The sequence below is a fragment of the Neoarius graeffei genome, chromosome 10, assembly GCF_027579695.1.
Source record: "Neoarius graeffei isolate fNeoGra1 chromosome 10, fNeoGra1.pri, whole genome shotgun sequence".
Classification (NCBI taxonomy): Eukaryota; Metazoa; Chordata; class Actinopteri; order Siluriformes; family Ariidae; genus Neoarius; species Neoarius graeffei.
Window position 1 is genome coordinate 63,627,942 of NC_083578.1, and position 19,683 is coordinate 63,647,624.

General features: G+C 39.7%; 1 protein-coding gene across 1 annotated transcript in view; it reads right to left on the bottom strand.

The window, feature by feature from the left end:
• Positions 1-1,242: 1,242 nt before the first annotated feature.
• The window catches only part of col2a1a (collagen, type II, alpha 1a), a 33,616-nt gene continuing 15,175 nt past the window's right edge, over positions 1,243-19,683 (bottom strand). Inside the window, 25 exon segments of the mRNA XM_060932078.1 lie at positions 1,243-2,685; positions 4,317-4,559; positions 5,482-5,669; positions 5,936-6,224; positions 6,374-6,481; positions 6,600-6,653; positions 6,765-6,872; positions 6,990-7,043; positions 8,915-9,022; positions 9,165-9,218; positions 12,567-12,674; positions 13,051-13,158; positions 13,284-13,445; positions 14,203-14,256; positions 14,426-14,479; positions 15,408-15,515; positions 16,774-16,827; positions 16,948-17,001; positions 17,115-17,168; positions 17,270-17,323; positions 17,440-17,547; positions 18,541-18,639; positions 18,788-18,832; positions 18,949-19,002; positions 19,176-19,229. Coding sequence (XP_060788061.1) covers positions 2,539-2,685; positions 4,317-4,559; positions 5,482-5,669; positions 5,936-6,224; positions 6,374-6,481; positions 6,600-6,653; positions 6,765-6,872; positions 6,990-7,043; positions 8,915-9,022; positions 9,165-9,218; positions 12,567-12,674; positions 13,051-13,158; positions 13,284-13,445; positions 14,203-14,256; positions 14,426-14,479; positions 15,408-15,515; positions 16,774-16,827; positions 16,948-17,001; positions 17,115-17,168; positions 17,270-17,323; positions 17,440-17,547; positions 18,541-18,639; positions 18,788-18,832; positions 18,949-19,002; positions 19,176-19,229 — 2,523 coding nt within the window. The 3' untranslated portion in view covers positions 1,243-2,538.

The window sequence follows — 19,683 nt, forward strand, 5'->3', positions numbered from 1 at the left end:
ATGGTCATGTTCAGTTTTGGCACGGAGAACTCAACACACACACACACACACACACACACACACACACACACACACACACATTTATTCACATAAAGACATTTATAATAAAGTGCTAATCAATTTATGTTTAGCTGCCTGTATTTGTCTGGATTAAAAAGTGTGCATACTGTAAATGGCTTCCTAAATAGCTGTATGTCTCTTCTTGTTTTAATAAATGACCTTCAGAACATATCAACACCTTGTAGGATGACATGGACAGGTGCAATCATTGCTGTGGAAGAGGCCAAGTTACATGTTAGATGTCAGGAAGCAGGAAACTGCTCTCGATCTTGAACATTTGTCAGTTCAAATCAATGTACTTTAGTTTTGAATGCCTTAGATTGCCTTTAATTTTGACAAGGCAGTGACACAGACTAGTGCAGTAAATTCACAGGGCAAGTGAAGTGGGTTACTAGAAACAGACAGAAGTAGAAACAGACAGTCTTCTGGGGAGGATACTGGACTTCTGCCTTCATTGTCAGACTGAGGTCGGTCAGTGATCCCATGTGGGAGTCCAGGCTGTTATGCATGTTCGACACCCACAGTATTTATTACAGATTATAGGATGACACAACCACCTACAGGGTTGATGTAAGAGGCAGGCAGAGGTGGATACAGCCCACTAGATTCCGTGTGGATTAGTCATCTTCCTTATGAAGTGAATGTGTGGTATCAGACTTGGAAATTAAAATTTTCTTGCACAGTGAAGAAAAAATTACAGTGTAACCTGTTGTAGCCAACTATAATATATATATATTTTTAAATGTTAATGTTTTTGCATCTTAAAACACACACACACACACACACACACACACACACACACACACACACACACACACACACTGTTATTAACACAGTTAATTAATGATTTGTCTGTGCCTAAATCTAACCCAAGAGGAAATCCTTTGGCTATTTTAGTATTTTAAATGAAAAATTTTGTAATAATAATAATAAATGCAAAAAAAAAAATTCTCATGTGAGGATCAGTCAAAGGTCAAAAGATATTCCCATCTCTGTCCACACAGACAACAAAAAACACTACACACACACACACACACACACACACACACACACACACACACACACACACACACACACACACACACACAAATGCTTCTTTAAAACACATACTCCTATTACAATTTATATAAAATTTGCTCAGTGTTAAATTCTTAATTGAATAAAAACTCAATTAAAATCTGATTTCACCGTTCCTTGTTTTTTCCTTTATTTCCAATTTACATTAATTAAAATCGTAACAAAACCAGGATGAAAAAAAAAGAAAACAAACAAGAGTGATCATAATAATATTAATTATAACAAAAATATACACACCCTCACACAAATACACACATCCTGCTCGGGATACTCTGTTACTCTCAGAGGAGCCCCTCCTTCCTGTTCAACATTCTGATCATTCTGCAGTGTCAGAGCAGGCTGTATGTGTCGGGTGAGGCTAGTAGAGAGAGGATGTGGCAATTTAGGGAATAATTACGGACAGATTTAAACTAATAGCACCTTCTGAAGATGGATTGGATCAAGCATGAACCCTTGTCTTAGATCCTCCAGAGCTACTTATGATGACTTCACATCAAGATTATTACTTAGTTTTTTTTTTTTTTATTATTGTGAGGTAGCTTTAAAAAAAAAAAGATAATACAAATGAACAAAACCAGAAATATCGTCCAAATTTATTTTACTTTTGCTTTTTTGGTAAAGGGACAGCACTTCCTAAATGGGCAGTCAAGGGGAAAATACTGAAGTACACTATAAAAAAAGAAAGGAAAACTAAAAACTGCACTTCCCCCCCAAATTTTTTTGGTGTGCACGGGTACACACTCTCTCTCGCGCAAACACATATAATTGTGAAAATATATAGATCTAGCTGTTGCAGAACAGATTTTTACAACAACTGAACCAGGATTTTACTTTATTATACACAGTAAATATGAACTCCCACCCTCCCCAGTTTTAACATTTCACAATACCTAGCAGAATGTGATGTTTTTACTGAGTCACGGTCAGAAAGCAGTGGGAGGGGCTGAGTGGAACTGGGTGTGGTTCAAGATGGTCTTAGTGGGAGGGGCTTCTGTTGTATACAGCCAAAATGCACCCAGCTCTAAATCACCACTCCCACCTGCCGAATGTGATGACATCTAGCCATGTTTCTGTACTTTCCATCTTTACTCATTTAGTCTTGCTTGCTCGTTACTTCCTCGTCTCAGCTCCCATCAGAAAGAAAGACGCTTTGAGGGGAAACATGGCTGGATTTCAGAGGGAGAGACTCATGGGGCAGTGCTGCTTAGTGCTGGTCTCCAGGGCACTAAATGCACAACTTTTGTGTGTTAGAGACAAAACCATTCATCAATTTTCAATTTGGTTTCCTTTTCCTTTACTTCCATATTTCTTTATTTGGAGAGTGTAATGCTTCTTCATGGAGCTATTGCTTATCATTTATATCTTTCCATGTCTTATATTGTGTCCCACATTTGTTTTGTTTTACAAGAAACAGACTGATCCAATGTCCACTCCAAACTCCTGATTAGCTCCACCGATGTCCAAAGGAGCAATGTCCACGATGGGCAGTCTAGATGTCTTCTGAGTTTTGTACTCAATCACAGTCTTACCCCACTGGCCTGTGTGTTTCTGTAAAACAGAGTAGTCAGGTCAAGTCATTTTAGTCACTGCTACAAAGTTACTATGAATCATAATCAGTATTATTCTGTCCACATTCACTGGATATGAGCAATCGCACGCTCTGATTGGCTACTCTACTATTAGGATATCAGCTCATATACCATGAGGAGAGAAAAACAAAATGGCGAAACATGTTGCTGAACCAACCGAGGATGAAATAAAAACTCAAAAACAAAACCCCAAAAAATACCAAAAAAAAGCAACAAAATATGGAATAAAAGTATTTAATGGTAAGAACACATCTTTTTTTATTTTTCAAGAATTATTATTATAGTTGCTACTGTCATTTCACCGGTTTGTTAACATTCGAAGTGGAAATTATTCGTAACCGTGGCCTTAACTTTCATTGTTATGCTGATGATATTCAAATCTACATCACTATCACTCCTTCCATAGCCTCTGTTCAGCTGCTAAGGTCTTGCATCACTGACCTTAAGCAATGGCTGCATAAGAACTGCCTTAAACTTAATGCTGGCAAAACGGAGGTTCTATTAGTAGGTACCAAAAGACAGGTTCTGAACTTCTCCAGTTTTACTATTGATGTTGATGGTGTGTCTATTTATCCTTCCCAAGTTATAAAAAACCTTGGAGTTATCTTTGACTCCACCCTTACGTCTGAACCCCATTTTAAACTAATTACTAAGAATGCTTTCTTTCACCTCCGCAATATTGCTTGTCTCCGCCCTTTTCTTTTGGAAACTGATGCCAATATGTTGGTCAATGCATTTATTTTTTCTCGTCTTGACTATTGCAATTCTCTCTTTTATGGTCTCCCTGCCACATTGCTCAATCGCCTGCAGTACATTCAAAACTCAGCAGCAAGAATCCTCACACTCACCAAGCGCACTGCTCACATCACTCCTGTTTTACAGCAACTGCATTGGTTGCCAGTTATCTCCCGGATCAAATACAAAATTTTGCTGTTAACCTATAAAGCTCTTCATGGTTTCGCTCCTTCCTATCTCTGTGAGTTAATTCATTTGTACTGTCCCTCCCACTCCCTCAGATCTTCTGTCTGTGGACTTCTGACTGTTCCTTGTTTTAAATTGGCATCTATGGGTGGCAGATCATTTAGTGTTGCTGCTCCTAAACTTGGAATTCGTTACCACAATCGCTTCGTGACTGTTCCACACTCTCGTCCTTCAAAGCCAACTTGAAAACTTTTCTCTTTACCTCACACTATTCTTCCTAATTTTTTTTTTTGGTGGTAACTCTTTTGTAAAGCGTCCTTGGGTTTGTGAAAGGCGCTATATAAATTGAAATTATTATTATTATTATTATTATTATTATTATTATTATTATTATTATTATTATAAATGATTTTGTCAGACGTTTTGTATAAAGTTTTTTATTTATCGACTTTACAAAAAATAAAAATAAAAATGCTCTGTTTCTCAAAATCCAGTGAATGTGGATAGAATAAAACAGTTATTCCACTCAATCTCGTCGTACATGGCTTATAGCCAACTCGGCTATCAGCTCATGTACAACTCAATTTTGTGGAATAACTGTTAAATATATGATACTGAAATCAGTTTGTGATGCATTATCTGCTTATGTATGAGGGTGATGAATCTCACCTTGCAGCCATCCTCCAACACGCTGTATGTGAATCGGCTGTTACCCTCTGCTCTGATTTCCACATCGTTGGAGCCCTGCAGCAGAAGAGCCTTCTTCAGGTTGCCGGTGGCCTCATCCATGTAGGCCACGCTGTTCTTGCAGTAGTAGGTGATACTCTGAGAGGCCTCGCTAGATAGCAATCTCAGGAAGTTCATCTGAATGCTGGCCACATTTGGAGTCGGGACCTTCTGACCATAGCTGAACTGTATCAGAGACAGAGAGAATGAAAGTGTGTTGTTATCGTTACTTCTAGAAAGATCATATTTTGAAAAAAGGCAGAAAAGTATGCGACTAATGCCACCCTGTCTTTTTTTCTCTTCAACATTTCCTGCCTCTGTCAGTGCTTACTAAACTGGAAGCTGTTTCAGCACTTGCAGCAAAGAAAATTCAGAACCATAAAGAGTCACAGGAAGAAACGCTGTGTTCCAGTTTGGCATTTACACAAAAGCTCAGAAGCTTTTGTCATTCATGCCCACATAGGATGAGAATGAGTCCTAAATAGTAAATATCAACTTATGGTCAACTTCCACAGTATTTTAACAAAAAAAATCTGCACCACCTCAATTGTTAGGTGTGGAAAGCTTGATGGTTATTGTGTCCTTGATTAGTCGATAGCCTTGTAGAGGGAAGTGGAGGGACTTTTCTGAACTGAACTATGTTTCTATTTTTATGTTTTTTTAAATGTTCCCACACTGTACTCCTGACAGGAGCATAGTGGGGGGGTGTTCTTTTTTTTCCTTATCTCTCCTCATGTTGTGTTTCCTTTTTATCTTTATCCCTGTCTTCCTGTCCTGTCTACCCTATGTCAATTGTATGTTGTATATGTACGGACAAGTTGACGGCTAATTTCGATGGTACATGTGACTAGTGACAATAAAGGGCATCATCATCATCATCATGTTTGCATACAAAATCACTAGCAAAGTTCTATCCTGATTATTCTTGAAGGTAAAAAGGGAGAAAATTGCATTTAAAGATTTCACTCAAACTTCACTGCAGCACAGGAAACTTCTGGCCATTTTGACAGGAAATGAATTGATCAGTTATATCCATTCTGCTATGGCATATAACTTTTTGAACAAAAAGCTGCATTAATATTTTTGTGGACTCAAATGTGTTACTCACATGGAAGCCACCACCCATGTTCTCGCCGAACCATATGTGCTTCTGCGCTTTGCTCTTGGCGCTCCACCAGTTCTTGCGTGGGATACTGCTTGTAGTGGGCTTCACACATGTTTCTCCAGTCTCCATGTTGCAGAAGACCTTGATGGCATCAGCAGTGCAGCCAAGGTTAGGATCCACCCAGTATTCACCTATGGACAAAAGTCAAAATAATCGTGATAAATTTGCTAGTGCAGCAGTCAGTTATGTCCTCACATGTATAAGCCTGGTCTGAGAAATTTTAACTGAATGTTTGTCTGGGCTATGGCCTTTTGGTGTATCTCAAAGTGGATGCTTCATATTATCTCTATATTAACCTCACTGTACACTTGAGTTGTAATTTGTATGTTATCCATCATTGTCCACCACCATCTTTACTCTTTCAATCCCTTTTCTTTGGTTCTTATTTTATTCTTACCGCTCTTCCATTCAGGGTGGCAGAGTTTCAGGTCACGGCAGGAGCGAGCAGGGTTCTTGCGAGATCCGTCAGGGCTGCGGATATCCTCAATCTGGCTGTTAATGGATTTCAGCGTGGCATCAACCTCTACATCATGCTGTCTCAGATTGTTGGAGGCCTCGTCAGCACGCATGTAACGCAGGGGATCAGGGCCCTTCTCAGTCTGACCCAGCCCAGCAAAGGCAGACATATCGATGCCAGGGCCTGGAGGACCAGGAGGACCAGGGGGTCCAGGATTACCAGGAGGACCCTAAAGACAGAAGCCATAAAGGAAGTAGAACATAATCAAATATGTACATGTACCTGGTCAGGACACAGTAAAGGAGATCCGGTAGATACTTCCTCTCTGGACACCACCTTTTAAGACAAATTTTTAAGGGTTATTAAGTTTATACTCACAGCTGGGCCAGTTTCTCCAGAGCGTCCACGAGGGCCAGGGGGTCCAATGGGTCCAGGGATACCATTTGCACCATCCTTTCCAGCTGGACCAAGAGGTCCAGGGGGTCCCTACATAGGAGAAATTAACAACTTCAACATTCAACTTTCCAGGTCTCATAACAATAACACACTAGTAATATGTTCAGAAGCATCTTGACAGCTGAGAATACTAATTTGAGATTCTCACCTTAGCTCCACTAGGTCCAGCAGGACCAGGAGCACCCTGGTCACCAGGAGCACCCTGTATGACAAACGCAAACACAAACATTAGTTAAGACACCATGTCAAACTTTGTTTTATCAGTGTTGAGAGGGACCCACTGTAGACAAGAAAAATGAATGAATGAACTCACAGGAGGTCCAGGAAGACCCTGAAGACCGGTGAATCCTCTGTGTCCCTTCTGTCCTCTTTCTCCAGCCTCACCAGCCTCTCCTTTGTCTCCACGGGGACCTTGGGGTCCCTAGAGCAGAAAGAATATGAAGATGCTCAATATAAATTGACATAGAGAATTACTATGGAAACACTGCCTGCCAGATCTAACAAATATCATTTATAATCATGACAACACTCAACTTACAGCCATGCCTCTTGCTCCAGCAGGTCCAGGAGGTCCAGCAGGTCCTTGTGATCCCTATAGAAAGGAAATGGATTACCATTAATATTATGAGTACAGGCCATGGCATAAAATGTTTGTCAAACATTTAACAAAAAAAACCAGTGTTGCTCTCTTTTACAAAGGACTTTTTGGATGGAAATATTAAAACATTAGAAAAAAATTTGGTTTGTAGGTGAAGAACCTTAGCATCATACCACTGACGGCTAAAAGTCCTTACCATATTATGAAAATTGTGTAAGCATTAACATTTGTGCAGTACCAGTCAAAAGTTTGGACACCTTCTAATTAAATGTCTTTTCTTTATTTTTATTAATTAAAAGGTGCTTAATGTCTTAAAGTAATGATGGATGTCGTTTGTCTTTACTTAGTTGAGCAATTCTTGACATAATATGGATTACTACAGTTGTGGAATAGGGCTATTTACTGTATTATTATAATTTACTATTTACTGTTTGATCTCAAACGCATTAAGAAAACAAGAAGTTCCACTAATTAACTTTTGACGAGGCACCTGTTAATTGCAAAGTATTCCAGGTGACTACCTCATGAAGCTAGTTAAGATAATGCCAACAGTGTGCAAAGCGTCATCAAGCTGGGTAGTTTGAAGAATTTAAATTATGAAACATTTCTTGTTTTTTCAACACTTTTTTGTTTACCACATAATTTCATATATGTACCATATGTTATTTCATAATTTTGATGTCTTCAGTATTGTTCTACCACGTAGAAAATAGTCAAAATACAGAAAAACCTATGAATGAGTAAGGGTGTCCTAACTTTTGACTGGTAGCATGCATGCAACAGTGCATTACAACCACTTTATGCCAAGTATAGCTCTTTGTGTTTCTTATTAAAAGCTCTGTACAATAGTTCTGTCAAAGATCCCAAAGGGGCTTGCACAGATTTTTTGCTGTTTTGAAGTCTAGCTTAATTCCCATATTATAGCATTACCAGCATGCTCTTAGAAAAGAGTTTAAATCTAGAACCCTTAAGGGCCATTCAGTTTGTCTCTTTGTGTTAGGAAAATAATGGTGTTATCTAGGGCTTAAAAATTGACACTCATTTAAACTGTAATTTCTATACTGCTATTGGATGATGTGGAAAGATCAGGGCAAACCGAACAGAAAATACAAATAATCTAAAAGAGCGCAAAGAAGAAAATCATGAAGAAAAGTAAAGTAAAATCATCATACACTTCTAGCAGACCCAGCTAACAAGATAATGTTTATCATTATTCTGTCACCTGAATTATGAAGTTCGCACACTTGAGGTTGTTTATCATCCCGATTAGAAGGATTGATAATTCCATTTCTCATCTCATCTCATTATCTCTAGCTGCTTTATCCTGTTCTACAGGGTCGCAGGCGAGCTGGAGCCTATCCCAGCTGACTACGGGCGAAAGGCGGGGTACACCCTGGACAAGTCACCAGATCATCACAGGGCCGACACATAGACACAGACAACCATTCACACTCACATTCACACCTACGGTCAATTTAGAGTCACCAGTTAACCTAACCTGCATGTCTTTGGACTGTGGGGGAAACCAGAGCATCCGGAGGAAACCCACGCGGACACGGGGAGAACATGCAAACTCCTCACAGAAAGGCCCTCATCGGCCACAGGGCTCGAACCCGGACCTTCTTGCTGTGAGGCGACAGTGCTAACCACTACACCACCGTGCCACCCCACTCATAATTCCATTTTGTAAATTAATTTGTTTTGCTCATTCATTTTTATAAATGTAAGCTATACATAGGTTCCTGGAAATGTTTCGGTTCGTGAAAATGTTGATTGGCTTTTGAGTTCAAAGTTCATTTTAAGCTGTGGTATCATGACCGCCTGATAAATAAGGTATCTCTTATTCTTGTGGCTGCAGTACTCACAGCTTCTCCTCTGTCTCCCTGTTTGCCGACAGGACCAACGGGACCAGGAGAACCAGTGGCACCAGGAGCACCAGGAGCACCAATAGGACCAGTGTTACCACGTTCACCCTGCAGGAGATACACACTTGCTTTTAGCTTGCTGATTGTCTAAGTTTATAGTACAACTATAAAATTATGATCTATTTCTCTGACTCAAAAAAGCTTGCAATATGTACAATAGGTAGGTCGATGTATTTGTTTGTGTCCTTACTTTCACACCAGGAGCACCATCTCTGCCAGGAGGACCATCAGATCCAGGATTACCCTAAAGACAAAGAGATACAAAAATACATTCAGTATTGTCTTCCTCAGGAGTCACCCAAACAGCATCAAGTTCAGAAAAGTGTCTCGTATACAAATATATGTTTTGGGGCTTTTTTCACTTAGATTTTTAAACGTTACCAAGAAATAAACTTTGAACTATCTTATAACTCCCGTAACCAAATAAATTTGTTTGATGTGATTTGTGAGGCATCTCTTAGCCAACTAGCTAACTCTATAGTTTAGGTTTAGTTACACAGCGTACTGATACCACACATTACTGTAAATGCTATCCTAAAATATTGTTCCAAATGAACGTCCTTAGAAGATGCCTTCAGTTAAAAGTCCTGGCTTATGAGACACCTGTCTATTACAGCAGCAAGGCAACAAGGCAGCAACCTTCTGTTTCAAATGCAGCCTCTCTAAGTCATTAACCATTTATTTCAAATCAGGAGCATATTATAAGTGTGCACTAACTCTTATTTTAATAAGGCTGGATAATTTTCATGAGCCATTCAGCTTTTCCACAACTAAAGCTAATCTTAAGCGCAGCTCAGTTAATTTGGCAACATATGCTTTTGAATCAACCAGTTCCATGTCAGGTTACTGCTGAAGCTTAGCTTAGTTTGATCAAATCTATTGGTCGCTTGACATCATAGCTCCAATGTTCTGCCACTGTCCTGTCCAATAGACAGCTGCTAGCTGGCATATCATATTACATTATGCATTGTGCAGCCTAACAAGATATTAGGAATAAACTTATTTAATAAATTAGGATACTGATAAGATATAAAAACCACTAGGCCAGAAACTTAATTTCATTCAGGTGATTTAAAGGAACAGTCCACCGTATTTCCATAATGAAATATGCTCTTATCTGAATTGAGACGAGCTGCTCCGTACCTATCCGAGCTTTGCGCGACCTCCCAGTCAGTCAGACGCAGTCAGACGCGCTGTCACTCCTGTTAGCAATGTAGCTAGGCTCAGTATGGCCAACGGTATTTTTTGGGGCTGTAGTTAGATGCGACCAAACTCTTCCGCGTTTTTCCTGTTTACATAGGTTTATATGACCAGTGATATGAAACAAGTTCAGTTACACAAATTGAAACGTAGCGATTTTCTATGCTATGGAAAGTCCGCACTATAATGACAGGCGTACTAACACCTTCTGCGCGCTTCGGCAGCGCATTGATACGGAGCTCAGATATCAATGCGCTGCCGAAGCGCGCAGAAGGTGTTAGTACGCCTGTCATTATAGTGCGGACTTTCCATAGCATAGAAAATCGCTACATTTCAATTTGTGTAACTGAACTTGTTTCATATCACTGGTCATATAAACCTATGTAAACAGGAAAAACGCGGAAGAGTTTGGTCGCATCTAACTACAGCCCCAAAAAATACTGTTGGCCATACTGAGCCTAGCTACATTGCTAACAGGAGTGACAGCGCGTCTGACTGCGTCTGACTGACTGGGAGGTCGCGCAAAGCTCGGATAGGTACGGAGCAGCTCGTCTCAATTCAGATAAGAGCATATTTCATTATGGAAATACGGTGGACTGTTCCTTTAAATGGGTTCAATGTCAGTTAAATAAAGCATCGTACCAGAAAGGTTATTTCATGATCAACCATCCAATGGGGGGAATGAGTAAAATGCGCAAGAATCGGGGTACTCCAGGATCAGGGTTAGTAACTTTGCTTTAATGAAATTGGGAAGCTTTGCCTTGCACTCAAGTATGCCCTTAATCACTTTTCCTGAAGCATACCTTGTGGTTCCTTAAGAATGCAATGCACTTGGGTTCTGCATTTTCATTTTCATAAAAGTATTCATGTTGTCTTGCACTTGTCATTCTGAAATATATAGTTATATTTAACAATGGCCTCTGTGTGCTTCTTTCTGTGCACACTGCTTCTCTATTCATAATTTCAGTGAAAACTTGTGCAAAAATAGAAACTTAATTTGATCTAATTACAAATCATTTACCTCTCTTGGGTCACTCGGTTATTGTCTGCTCATAAAAGTAGGGTGTCTTGTGTTTAAGTAGTTTTTATTAGTTTTGTAAATGGTTTAGTTTGTGTTGAATGGGTTTAGTGAGGAATTTCAGCTCATCAGTGATGAAAAAAATGCTTGCTCTATGTGGGCTTTACCTGACATTTTGCTGCTTCTGCAGCTGATTGGCAGGGCTTTATATTTTGTGCATTCACAAAGAATCTTTATTACCACAGGCAGACTTGAATCAGTTGGTTGCAGCTGGAATTTGTTACTGAAACAGACTGAATCTGGAGTCACTCGTGTGAATATTTCACATAAGCTTGGATTTTATCGAACTTTCTGTAATACCCCCAAACTGTGTCATTTAGTAAACTCACAAAGACTTGTGACAAAACTACGCAGGATACCTAAAATCAATAGTAGCAGCAGCCATCTTAGCTGGAATAACAATTGAGCATAACTGAGTAGACGCAGGTAAGATGTGTGACCTAATGTTTGAAGGAAGAATTTTACAATTATCCATCCATCCATTATCTGTAGCCACTTATCCTGTACAGGGTCGCAGGCAAGCTGGAGCCTATCCCAGCTAACTATGGGTGAGAGGTGGGGTACACCCTGGACAAGTCGCCAGATCATCGCAGGGCTGACACATAGAGACAAACATCCATTCACACTCACACCTACGGTCAATTTAGAGCCACCAATTAGCCTAATCTGCATGTCTTTGAACTTCCCGGAGGAAACCCATGCAGACACGGGGAGAACATGCAAACTCCATGCAGAAAGGCCCTTGTCGGCCGCTGGGCTCGAACCCAGGACCTTCTTGCTGTGAGGCGACAGTGCTAACCACTACACCATCGTACCGCCTTTACAATTATCCAGATATACAAAATGATTTGGATGATAATATAGTTTCATTTATTTATTTATTTATTTTAGATGTACAGAAATTCTGCTATTTTAATGTTTTATGCAGCAATTTTATCATTTAGACATTCTCTGGAGAAAATGTGTGATAATTTAGGTATTCATGATGCTTAAACTAAACGCGAAACTTGATGTCTTTATTTGTTGGCTACATACTAGCCTTGTAGCTCCAGTAGAAGACCAAAGCACCAAGTTAGATCAGCGAAAATATGATCATTTACATTTGGGGTGAGGGGAAATTGATTTAAATGTAATATTTTGACCAAATTATTGCTTTAGGATCAACTCTATTATCTGTAATCCTAATACTGGTCATTCTAGTTGCTCTGTTTACACCAATTGTGATCCTTTGGTATTAGAGATGTGAAGCACATTATTCTAGGGAAATTTTGCTTAAATCAAGTTCAGTGTTGTGTACTTTAGTCATAACTTTACCTCGCGCCCAGTTTCTCCAGCAGGTCCAGTCAACCCAGGGGGTCCAACAGGGCCAGGGGGGCCACGTTCACCACCAGAACCAGGACCACCTTGTTTGCCAGGCTCACCCTGTAATAGATAAAAAAGTAAAGCATGTAGACTTTAAACACATAATATACCAATTCATCAGGATTTCATCCTATTTGTTTATCTTTGTAGTTCTTTACGAATGGAAATCGAACCATTTAAAAAAACCAACCCTGCAATTATTTATAATAAACAGTGTTAAAAACAGACTTAAGGTTTGATATATGCTAATGATCCGCATCAGATTGTGGATGAATAATGACCAATATATAAATCAAAATCTGGTCAGGCAAATTAAAATGGCAGTGCTTTTGATACTCTTGAAATTTCTATTTCAATGAAAAGCTCTAGCTCTTTGTATGTCTGTTTCTCTGTATGTTCTGATCAAGACAAGGTGATATAGTGATTTTATACTCACAGCAGGTCCTGGAAGGCCAGGGAAACCTCTCTCACCACGCTGACCAGGCAGACCAACAATACCACGCTGACCAGCTAAACCTGCAGGACCAGGAGGACCAACAAGACCCTAATTATGGATCAAGAGAAAAAGAAAAACACAAGGGAATAATTAATTATGCATTCTGATGAGTTATCTGTAGTGACAGATGATCTGTTAGTGGAACACTGGAATGATGGAAGTTGGAGCCTTACAGAACGGCCATCCTCTCCAGCCTCTCCCTTCTCTCCAGGGGGTCCAGGAGGTCCACGCAGTCCAACATCTCCTGGTCTTCCTGAGGGACCAGCATCACCACGCACTCCCTTAGGACCATCTTTACCAGCAGGACCAGCAGGGCCAGCAGGACCAGGGTTACCCTAAAAGAGGAATAGTCAAAGACAAGAAGAGTTTAAAAAAGTAGAGTATAGTAAGGAGAGCAAAATGCCTAAAAAGTATCAGCCTACTATGAACTATAGTGTTTCAAAGATCATGTCCATATATGATTTTTATTCACCCCCAGAGGTTTGTGCCTATTTTGGTCCATTTTGAGACCCAAGTTTAACAGTTAATAAAAAATACCCTAATTTCAAATAGATATGTGGTGTTTTATATCATTTTTTAGCATTGGGAGTGTTAAATGGACCTCAAAATGAAGCTCAACAAGCACTAATCATTACTGCTACTGAGACGCATCCATATGGGTTACAACTCTTAATGATATACTCAAACTGGTGCTAAATGACCAGATTTATAAACGGTATAGGATTTTAAAAATATGTATGATTGGTCAAAATTGAACATGCTGTTTATAATGCAACTAACTTGAAAACTGAAGAGGAAACAAATAAAAATACAAAAACCTTTAAGGAGTGTTGGTTTATAATCCAAACAAAATAACCCAAATGTGATTTTGTACTGCTACAAATGGAATTGAATTTTTTCCCCTTTAAGTAATGGGTCTTTGCAACAAAGGTTTTATGGCAAATAATTCCTAAATTACAACGTTGCATTAAACAATACATAACGCGTGATCTTTCATGGCATGAGTACCATCACAGACTTTTAAACATTCTCACTATCCAATTACGTCATCACTGGTAAACCAAAATTTGTGTGTATTAATCAGTGCCTTACATTCGGACCAGGTGGTCCAACTCTTCCAGCAGCGCCTGGGAAACCAGTAGCACCCTGGAATAAAGAACTTCATGTTAACTCTAAAACATACACAATTAATCTACCACTTCAGATTCATTCTTCTATAGAACGTGATCATTGTCAAGGCTAGAAAACAGCTAAATGAACACAGCCACAAGATTTGTATAATACATTGATCTGAATAATTAAAACAATGACTCACCGGGGCTCCCTGTGCTCCACGAGCTCCTTTAGGTCCAGAGACACCAGTTGGGCCCTGAAATCAAGTAAGTGTGCATTAATGTACTGATTATCACCCTATTATATTATATTACCACACCAGTTGGGCCCTGAAATCAAGTAAGTGTGCATTAATGTACTGATTATCACCCTATTATATTATATTACCACCCTAAGTGAATCACATTCTGTTGAAAACATGAATGGAGCTAGGTAGAGCATTGCTTATTAAAGGGGAACTGAAGTCATTTTTAAACTTGCTTTATTTCTTAGTTAATGTGTTATTCAATTACGTTTTTGGTTTTAGTAACCTTATATCGTGACTTGTATTGGCAACTAATGACAATTAAATATTATACTTATCGGCCTATTCGGTTTTTAGCCATGTTGAATTTAGTTCGTTTGGTCCATGGCAGGTGTCGCTTATCCGCGCGATCTTCACAAGACTTGTGCGAGACTTCAAAACGTGAAGAGTCAGCCAGGTGTCAGTGCCGCCATTTTGAAAACTGTTTTCCAAATGAAATATTGCACAAAAACGAGTTTAAATAATGATTACTGTCTACTTTTTTCAAACTTTCCTGACTGCTATCAAAACAAACAAAACTTCCATCTGATTACATCAGTATTCGAAAGAGGGCGCGCGCGTCTTTTGACAACGTGGGCAGATGTTGGTCACTTTGATTTCCACTGTATGTTTTACTTCTGTCCTATGATGTCTCGCACAGGTCTCAACGAATCTCTTTTGCGGCCATTGCTTTGACATATGGACTGATATATTACATAGCATATTTCAAACACTCATAACTTGCTATAGCAGTGACAATATAGCTATCAAAATGCATTCCTATATTTACTAAAATGAGATAAATATAATTTTGGTAATAAAAAATTTGCCTTCAGTTCCCCTTGAAATCAAGCAAAGATCTAATAATATCTAAGTGGATGTTTGGTAAAACATTACTTACAACTGGACCAGGTGCTCCAGAGGGTCCTTGAGGTCCAGCGGATCCAGCGTCTCCTTTCTGGCCTGCCTCTCCCTGCTCTCCTTTAACTCCAGGCTGGCCATCAGCACCCTGGTAACGAACAGGATATTTACAGTAAATGTGCTGATTCAGAATTACAGTCATATTTAATTATGCTAAATCAAATGAAAGTTTAGTCATTAAGATAATGTCACTACTGATTTCAAAATTTAAGGCTAAATATGAAGCTGTATTTAGACTCATAATTTGGCCATTAAAGTGATTGATGGAGTCAACATGTTGGTTGGTCATAATGCAGTGCACGGTTATATCGGAAATGGCTATTGTGATAACTGTACCAGTAACTAAGGTTGTTCATCCTGCTCAAACTAGCAATACTGTTGTCACTATTACTGAAGGTGGTGTTGTAAAATGACACAAACTCAAGCTGTATTTCTCATCTCATCTCATCTCATTATCTCTAGCCGCTTTATCCTTCTACAGGGTCACAGGCAAGCTGGAGCCTATCCCAGCTGACTATGGGTGAAAGGCAGGGTACACCCTGGACAAGTCGCCAGGTCATCACAGGGCTGACACATAGACACAGACAACCATTCACACTCACATTCACACCTACGGTCAATTTAGAGTCACCAGTTAACCTAACCTGCATGTCTTTGGACTGTGGGGGAAACCGGAGCACCCGGAGGAAACCCACGCGGACACGGGGAGAACATGCAAACTCCACACAGAAAGGCCCTTGCCGGCCACGGGGCTCGAACCCAGGACCTTCTTGCTGTGAGGCGACAGCGCTAACCACTACACCACCGTGCCGCCCCAAGCTGTATTTTTTTTTACAAAAATCTGTACAATGTGTTTTGGGCCTGCTATTGATTTTTTTCAGAGCAATTCAGATTTAGGTCTATCTAAAACTAGTGCAGCTATTAATATATACTGCACTTCAAAATGACACTGAGAACATGGACCCTCCCTCACATAGCCATTTATATCTAGTTCCCAATCTCTTGACAACCTCTCCACAATTCACTACAGTATACTGCCAAAACATTCATGATATTTGAACTATGATGATTACGGATTAGTTATCATTGCTTATTGGTAGAAATCCACTTTGTAATTATTTGTGCTCAATGAACTTCAGTGAGTAATATTCATTTACAATTTTCATCATTTCCTTTCAGTTATGTAACACTGATCTGTGTCCAATTACGTAAGACTGATTTACTAAGTTGTGATGTATAATGAATCAATTATCACTGCTTATTGGAGGAAATCCATTTTCTAATGAAGCTGCAATGATTCAGCACCCATATTTATTCATGCTGCTGACAACTGTAGCCCTACTCACAGGGGGTCCAGCAAAACCAGCAGGGCCAGGAGGTCCAACCTCACCACGGTCACCCTTGAGAGAAAAGAAAAAAGTTTATGAAGAGAAGAAATAGAATTGATTGTAAGGAGACAACAGAAACCTGTACTTGAGACTTGCACAGATCTCAGAAAAAAATAACACAGAACGACTTACAGGAGCGCCACGAGCTCCAGCAGCTCCAGTTGGGCCAATAGCACCAGTTTCACCCTTTGAACAAAAGACAGATCATAGATATTATATAAGATTAAACACAATTTTTATAAGCAAATAAAAAACATATAGAAAGCATCAATGGCTGAGAACGACTCTCAGATTCTCACCTTAGCTCCATTGGGACCAGAAGGACCAGGTGGACCAATAGGGCCAGTCAAACCCTATAGACAGATGCAAGAATAACATATTTGAGAATATAATTTGAAAATGAACTTGATGATAAGATGAAAGGCATCAATATGTGATATATTTTAGCACTCACTCTTGCACCATCTTTGCCAGAAGCTCCCTCAGGTCCTTTCTCTCCAGAGTCACCCTGAAAAAGGCGAGATTGTTCATGTCAGGCAACATAACTACTCCAAAGGAACTATGGCTTATAGTGAAGTAAAATGACATTCAAAGAGTTCTACAATTAAGGTTAGGTGTACTTACTCTGTCACCCTTAGGTCCAGAAATACCAGCAGGACCTCTCTCACCAGGCATACCCTGCAGACCAGGAGGACCCAGGGCACCAGCAGCACCAGCCGGACCTATTGCACCCTACAATACAATAATACAACATGAGGAAAAACTACTGACCAGAACTAATAGACAAATAGAATGACCATGTTAGGGGAAAAATTTTATATGACTTCATATCAACAATTTTGTCCTGGAATATAACACAAAAAAGTTCCATCTAAAACTTTAAAGGGTTCCTTGGTTAGTCCATGTGGGGGAACCCCTAGATGAAGCCTACAACATAGGATCTCATCTCATCTCCTCTAGCCGCTTTATCCTTCTACAGGGTCGCAGGCAAGCTGGAGCTTATCCCAGCTGACTACGGGCGAAAGGCGGGGTACACCCTGGACAAGTCGCCAGGTCATCACAGGGCTGACACATAGACACAGACAACCATTCACACTCACACCTACGGTCAATTTAGAGTCACCAGTTAACCTAACCTGCATGTCTTTGGACTGTGGGGGAAACCGGAGCACCCGGAGGAAACCCACGCGGACACGGGGAGAACATGCAAACTCCACACAGAAAGGCCCTCGCCGGCCCCGGGGCTCGAACCCAGGACCTTCTTGCTGTGAGGCGACAGCGCTAACCACTACACCACCGTGCTGCCACAACATAGGATTTCCCTCTTATAATAAAATACCAAATAGAATTCCTTTGGAACTGACTAGAACTGTTAACCTGATAATCATCCAAAGAAGAGTTGAGGAGCCATATATACAAATAATTTTTAAATCAAAGTAGGAATGCATATGACATGATCTATAAATGCGTTGGTGCTGAATTAACTCATTTTACAGAAGAGTTTACTGTTCAGAATACGAGATAAGCAAATTAAATCTACCCTAAAACAGTACTTTTATACTGGTATGTCTATTGAGCCATAGAACCTAAGCATAAATACGTTGTACTATCAGTAGGTACAGCAATCTTGACAGGAAATATTGTAGGAGACATTAAAGTTTAAATTATATCATCAGCAAGATGCTGAGTTGCAGATAAATTCAAATGCGATATCAAAGATCTCACCTTGGGTCCATCAGTTCCAGGAGTTCCAGGAAGTCCTCTGGGTCCCTGAAGCCCCTGGGGTCCAGCACTTCCTCTCTCACCAGGGAAACCACGCTCACCCTGACAAAGACATAGACAGAAAGCGTTATCTCCCTAAAAGGTAAAACTGATACAAATATGGATTTTACTGTACTGATCCACTTTTATTATATTTGCTGACAGTCTATGTAATGTAGGACTTTAAATATTGGTGCTGAGAGAAACTCACTCTTGGTCCAACTGCACCAGGGGCACCACCCTCTCCAGGAACACCCTGTAAAAAGCCAAAAAGAGAAAGAAATGCTGGGGTTATAATACTCAAAATGAGTATTGCTATCATCAGGGTGGAGCAATTGAGGGAGGATGATCAGAGTCTAAAGTCCTTCTCACCTGGTCACCTGGTTTGCCACCCTCTCCTGGTGGTCCAGCAGGTCCAGGAAGACCCTACAAAAGAGTTAAATTTGAGCAATTGCAAAACAGTAACTAGAAGCAGTCACTTTTTCATATTTTTTCAAACATGTAAATAAGAATAAATGCACCACAAGAGGTGGTTCATCTAGTGCATTATGATCAGTACATTTCATTATGAGTTTCTCTGTAAAATGCGGTTATTGTACCTGGAAGCCAGGAGGGCCAAGCTGTCCTTGTTCACCTCTCTCTCCAGCAGGTCCCTGAAATGACAATTTACCAGGGTTATTATATAGTATATATTTTATTATTCTATCCACATTCACTGGATACGAGCAATCGTGCGCTCTGATTAGCTACTCAACTACTAGGCTATCAGCCCATACACCGTGAGTAGAGAAAAACAAAATGGCAGAGCATGTTGCTGAACCAACCGAGGATGAAATAAAAGCTCTACTCAAACAAAAAAAACCAAAATACAAAAAAGCAACAAAATATGGAATAAAAGTATTTGATTGTAAGAATGTATCTTTTTTTTATTTTTCAAGAATTATTATTGTAGCATTTTTCACAAATCACTACTGTCATTTTGCTGGTTTGTTTACATTCTAAGCGGAAATTATTTTGTCGGACGTTTTGTATAAAGTTTTTATTTATTGAATTTGCAAAAGGTAAAAATAAAAATGCTCTGTTTCTCAAAATCTAGTGAATGTAGAT